This window comes from Malania oleifera, chromosome 7, assembly GCF_029873635.1.
Source record: "Malania oleifera isolate guangnan ecotype guangnan chromosome 7, ASM2987363v1, whole genome shotgun sequence".
Lineage (NCBI taxonomy): Eukaryota > Viridiplantae > Streptophyta > Magnoliopsida > Santalales > Ximeniaceae > Malania > Malania oleifera.
The window spans coordinates 92,154,499-92,160,981 of record NC_080423.1 but is presented as its reverse complement, the minus strand read 5'-3'; the positions used below and the strand labels follow the sequence as shown (position 1 = coordinate 92,160,981).

Here is a 6,483-nt window from a genome sequence, read left to right as displayed (position 1 = left end):
AAAGTAAAAGGTATGTAAGAAAATTTTGGACCACATGAAAATTGTTCACATATTTCATAAAGGAATTCTTAGTTGGCCATGTGAAATTAAAGTTGAAAAAATGGTGACGTTTGTTAACTTTTGTTTATCTAAATCCCCAATTTTATACTCATACAACATAAATTTCTCCATCAAGATTTGAATAAACCCTTGAATTATTCAAAAAAATCAAATTATGGCCTAAAAATTATATTGTTGAGAGTACGTACAAATTTGAGGAGAGCAATTGAATATATTCAATTTGTACTTATAACTTTTCTAAAATTTTACTTGTCTAATATATGATTTTAAAATTTAACATGAAACTTAGATCACTTATTAAATAAGTCTGAACAAATTGTGTTATATATATGGCAATATTAAGCTTAAGTTGTTCAATGAATGAGGTTATAACAAATCGAGATCAACGTCAACTCATTTTATGCTAAAAAAATGAGCTTAAATAGTTTTTATTGACATGAAATTCTGTACATACGACAAAAAACTTAGTTAGTTAATAATGAGGAGATGAGAAGAAGAAAATAAGAAAAAATAGAATAAATTATATATACAGTAAGTAACCACCATACATTAAATTTGACCAAATGAACTTAATTGTGCCTACCCAAATTTGGACGAGTCGAACTTAAAATGCTAATAGAGCAAATTATGTAATAACATTTCAACAAAATTTTCATCGAGAAAATTCTCTAGGATCTTGTCACGTCTTAATTATTTATTTTTAATTTACAAAAAAATAGAAAAATAAAATAAACCTTTATTTGATCAAAATAAAGAAGAGAGAAAATTTCTTTTCTTGATATTACAAAATACGTTATATTTGAAAAATTGCTTAGTGTCACAGGGCCATAATGACATGTGCCTGCATGACTGGAATCAATTGGGTATTCACAATGTATTATCTCGGTGCATCTTATTATGAGTTTGTGACGCAAATTATAAAGGTGTGACCCACTGATTCTTGTCCAATGGGATGCACACAACATTATCCAGTTAATCCCTGCCACGTGCGCTCATATATCTTAGATTCATGTCTGATTACAGAGGAGCGGCCTATTGAGCCTCGTCCAATGGGATCAGACCTAGGACAGCCGGACCATGGAGAATGATACGGATTCACGCACCTTATCATACAAGTGGCATCATTATCCATCCCCAAGAAAAAAAATAAAAAAAAGAATAAAAGAGCACGCTGCGGGTAAAACACCCCAGGTTCGTGTCTGTACAATTCTTAAAATACCCTTGTAAGAAGTCTTATATACCTCCTCACTTCGCTCAAGCCAGTGACCCCCCACAGTGTCACCGCCGTCATTTCACTCCGCCCGTTCCCCAAGCCAAAGCTAGCCTAGCGTCACCCCGCAACTTGAAGCTTTTAGATTTAAGGTGTGCCAAGTAGCAACGTGTCGATGACGTAGGACCCCAACGTCATCGCACCACGTCAGGCCGTGTTTCGTAAGGCAGGCCCACTCGCCGCTCCCGCACGCGCCCAATCCTAGTCCAATCTGCTCGGAGCATGTCGACACGTCATCGCAATCCCACGTGGCCTCGGCCCTCCGTTCATTGAATCCATCCGTCCTGACTGGGCGCCCGCCTTCCTCCACCCGCGCAGAGCGCGTGGGTTAAAAACCCCCTCGTTGTGGAATTTTCCTACCTAGCTTCCTTTAATTTTCCTAGCATTTGCCGTTGCGATGTGCTCTCCTTTTTGTTACATAAAAACCTCTTTGTGCCCTCCGCAATTTGTTTACTCCACATTGAGGCAACCGCCACTCCCACCAGCACCGCTGCGGTCGCAATGGAGTCGCCGGGAAGTTTCCTCGCCGTGAGGAAGAGAGCGATGAAAGAGCTCCTCCGAGGCCAACGATTCACAGAGGAGCTGCAACATCTGCTGCGCACGCCGCCGGGCCAAGGCGGGCTGCCGGCGCCGTCCGCGGAAGACCTCGTTAAGAAAATTTGTAGATCGTTTTCGGATTCGCTTTTGTTTCTGAGTTCTGGCGAGTCGGAGGAGGTGTCGCAGCAGGTCCCGAAGAACTACGCGTGCCTGGACTCGTCGAGCGCCGACGGCCGGAAATACGAGGAGTCCGGCGAGAGCTGGAAGGGCTTGACATTAAAAGATCGGCGAGGGTGCTACAAGAGAAGGTGAATATTTTAATAATAGTAATATAGTAAATATATAGGTATTTATGGGATTTTATTTTCAGAAGGGCAAATTCGCCTGTGTAAGCGATGGGACGCATTTGCCATTTTTTGAGCTTATAGATTAGGAAGATGGATGAATCTATTATCCTCTTTCAAAAGATTTAATTTCTTGAGGTCAATGAACAAGAATGGGGATATATTCGTTGCTTGAATGACGAAAATGGCCCTCTGGAATTAGCTAGCTGCTAGGATCAATTAGTTAATTAAGAGGCGTTACTTCAGATAATATCAAAAGGGGTAATTAACTAGTTACAAATTTATTTTGAAATAGTTTTAATTTTTTTTTTCTTGATGGGCAGTATTAATTAGAGTATATATATTTGATTTTGGTTTAGTTGATTTCTTAAACTAAATTCTAATGTGATTATAACCATGTATATATGGGATGGGACTGGGGGCAGGAAGAGCAGCACACAGACATGGACAAAAACAATTTCAACTCCGGTTGACGACGGTCATGCATGGAGAAAATATGGGCAGAAGGTTATCCTCAATGCCAAACACCCCAGGTTCGTTTTATCTTCTCTTGTCTTCTGTATCTGTAATTCCAAAAATTGCTTTTCATGTTTGCTCTTGAATCCATGCAGTACTAGAGGAAAACAAGATGTATAATTTATATGATATATCTATCCCACACAAACTTTTCTAAAAGCTAAATCTTTCTTTTCTGTTTTTGACATTATGTTTTCTTTTTCGGCTGGCCCTTTCCCTTTTGTCCTTATTCACAATCCCATACCAAAGATTGCCGCATATTCTTTACTATATATGCTTGTGAAAACTGAAATCTCCATCTTCATTGATTGTATATATAATCATGTTGGTTCATATATAAATATATATATAGATACATCTGCTGACAATAGTGATTGCTTACGGGCTTATGTATGTTTGGTGGGGGCAGGAATTACTACAGGTGCACTCACAAGTTCGATCAGGGGTGCCAAGCGACCAAACAGGTGCAGCAGATAGAAGACAATCCCTCAGTTTACCAAATCACATACAATGGCCACCACACCTGCAAAAACCCTCACAAAACCCCTCAGATTATTTTGGACGCCACCACCATCCCTCCTCCTTTCAATGACTCCTCCGTTCTCCTCAGCTTTGACCAATCCTCCAATTCACAAAACGACCCTTCCTATTCCTCTTACCAACCCTTCTTCCTCTCTTCCTTCTCCCAAACCCTAGTCAAGCAGGAGCACAAGGACCATGACACCACCATTACCAAACCCATCACCACCACCACCACTACTACTACTACTACTACCAATCATGATGATGATGACGACGATCATCATCATCATCATCACCATGATTTGTCCACCCACATTAACCAGTCGGCGGACTACCTCCTGTCCCCGGACCTCGCTGCTTTCGGCTCCTCGGGGCTCCTCTCGTCGTCGGGCCACAACTCCGGGGTGAACTCCTGCACCACCAGCAGCCACAGCTTGGACATGGACATGGACATGGACATGATGGTGGGATCGGTTGAATTCAGTACTGATGATGTACTGCAGTTTGAGTTTTAACTTTTGAGTGATCATTAAGCAGCTAGCTAGCTAGCATCAGTGCATGGATATGATGTTGTTGTCCTTTAAATTTCTTAGGTTAATTTTGGTATCTTTAATTTGATTTACCAAATATATATGTATATGTATGTGTACACACACACATATATATATATATAGTGTGTGTGTGTGTGTTAGGGCAGAAGGCAGGAAGGAAGAAATGAATTGGTACTGGGTCAAATTGAGCTAGGCTAGCTCCTTGTACAATATGTGCAACATCAATGGAAAACGCTTTTTAATTTTTCCATGCATGCATGATCATGAAATGGGTCAATGCCATTTGGGTCCAGGAGTTGCCTTGAAATTGCTTGTTCCCTGAGGAAGGAGAGAGGGGTGAGTATGGAAAATGCATGGAAATGGGATTTTCAAAGTATGCTGTGGACAAACCCTATAGCTAGCTCTCTAGAAGATCTTTTGTTTTTTCCCCCCCGACCATAACCCATAACCCCAATGGCTAATGGATTCTTTGAGCAAATTAAAGAGATACATAGAAATGTTATTGTTACAATATTTAAATCCCTGAGGTAGGACCATGTTTGGCCGCTTTTGCGTTTTTATTTATTTATTCTGGGGTTGGTCATGACTCTTGTGACTGGTGATGGTACTGCTACCTGTTTGGCCAGGCGACAATTATTTTAATTGGTGTCCTCCACTTGGGAAATTAAAGGGTACCCTGTCCCATTCCCATCCACTTCCACACTTCCAGTGCCCGTCCAGCTGTTGACACGTGGCAATTGCTCGGTGGACGAACCTAGATACTTAATGCCATTTGGGGTAATAAAAAAATAAACAAAATCTGATGCATTTATTCGGAATGTTATCTGTCATCGACTCGAAAATCAATTTCTTACACCAAAAATATATATCTTGCCAATATGAAAATCACCCTTGTTTTTTTTTTAAAGTCATTCATTGATCTCTTAAGGTAGGGATAATCCCGTGCATACTTCAATCAAAGTTCTCTTGCGTATATTTATTAATTATCTTATCAATTTACTCAATTCATAATTACAAGAGCCTTGGTCTAAATACTAAGAATTTCAAGTTAATTGTCGGAAAAGTGAAAGTTAAACATAATGACTAAATCTATGATGATGCAAAAATTCTTTTAAAAATTATTAATACAAGAAAAATTTTAAGGTGCATTGGATAGTCCCACTTACCCAAAGATCCTATTTCTGTTTAGGCTGGAGGCTAAAGTCAAACATGATGATTAACTTCAAAGTAAATAGATGATGCATATCATTGAATTTTGTTCATTTTTAAATCAACCGATCGGAGGGGTACAAAGCCGAATAAATAAATAAAAATGTTAAAAAATTACAAGTGAATATCACATGTGTGATTGTCTCCCTAAATCTTATCACAAAAAAATTGATAAATAGTACACGATTCTATAAATAAGTAAAGTTGGACTCATTCCAACAATTCATACATTTTCACCAAACAATTAATTATGCACTTTAATAATAAATGTGGTTTTTGCAAGGACGGGCCAAAGAGGTCAATAAAAAATTTTAAAAGTATTTTGAACATTTTATTATTGAATCAAATTAACTTTTTAGTATAAATCAATCTGAATTGCAAATGGACAATATAGTTTATTGCTCGTTCAATGATAAGATTGTTGCTTACATACATACTTTTGTTGTTGGTCGTACATTTGGGACCTAATCACATGAAGTGGGTCTGTGTCATTATAAACAAACACGTGTTGAGATTCCAAATTTGTAGAGCAGATCCATACACCACTCTTCAAAAAGTTCGGAGCTTTATTTTGATCACGATCCACGTTGGTATATGCTGTTGAGGAATTTGTTTCATTTTTTTTTGCTCTTGTAGTGTTTATAATAATGATGATGATGATATTGATAAAGCTAATGAATGATGATTGATATGGAGCACAAGAGCATTGAGTATGACTGCAATCACTTAACTGACACCCAAATCATAGAGAAATTAAGAAAGAAAAAGAAAGGCCTTGTCACCGAAAGAGTGCATAAGTAAGATGTGTGATATGAAGGAGTAGTTATGCCAAATTTGAAAGAAAATGAAGACAAAGAAAGATTGAAAATTAGGTATAAAACATATGTGGGAGAAAAGGTAGGCATGTGCTAGAGATGATTTAACTTATGAAAAAACGCGTAGTTTGAAAAGAGATGTCATGTTAATCATGTTAATGATAAAAAAAAAATTATGATTATACCTTTTGATTATTCATTGAAAGAAGATAGAGAAAGAAAAAGGGAAACAACTTTCCAATGGAAAAAGAAAAGATGCATCTCAAAATGAAACCATTAGGTTTCAAATGGGGTGTAAGGGTGACAAGTTAGACCAAGTCATGGTTAGTTCAATTCATGGAGCTTTAATTGGCCAAGTGCCAATCTCTTTATGTGTATGTAGAGGGTCCTTTGTTTCCCACCAGGAAAGAGTTGTTCCCAATATGAAAAACCAAATTTCCTGATTGATTGAATTACACTTTATTTTTGATTTGCATTAGGTCAAGGTTGAGGCAACGCTTCCTCATTCGATACATAAAAAACTAAACTCCTTCATATTTTCTTCTTTTTTTTAGGGTCTATTTGAAGCCCAGAAAATACTAAGGATCCGATTGGATCAAGGATTTTACTTGGAGAAAAGAAAAGTTAGGCATGTGCTAGAGATGATTTAACTTATGAAA

General features: G+C 37.9%; 1 protein-coding gene across 1 annotated transcript; it reads left to right on the top strand.

Annotated features, from left to right (window-relative positions):
• The first annotated feature begins 1,694 nt into the window (after positions 1-1,694).
• On the top strand, positions 1,695-4,050 carry LOC131159879 (WRKY DNA-binding transcription factor 70). The gene is made up of 3 exons (XM_058115078.1): positions 1,695-2,175; positions 2,637-2,744; positions 3,137-4,050. The coding sequence occupies exons 1-3, from the start codon at positions 1,832-1,834 to the stop codon at positions 3,762-3,764; spliced, it is 1,080 nt and encodes a 359-aa protein (XP_057971061.1). The 5' UTR covers positions 1,695-1,831; the 3' UTR covers positions 3,765-4,050.
• Positions 4,051-6,483: the final 2,433 nt, after the last annotated feature.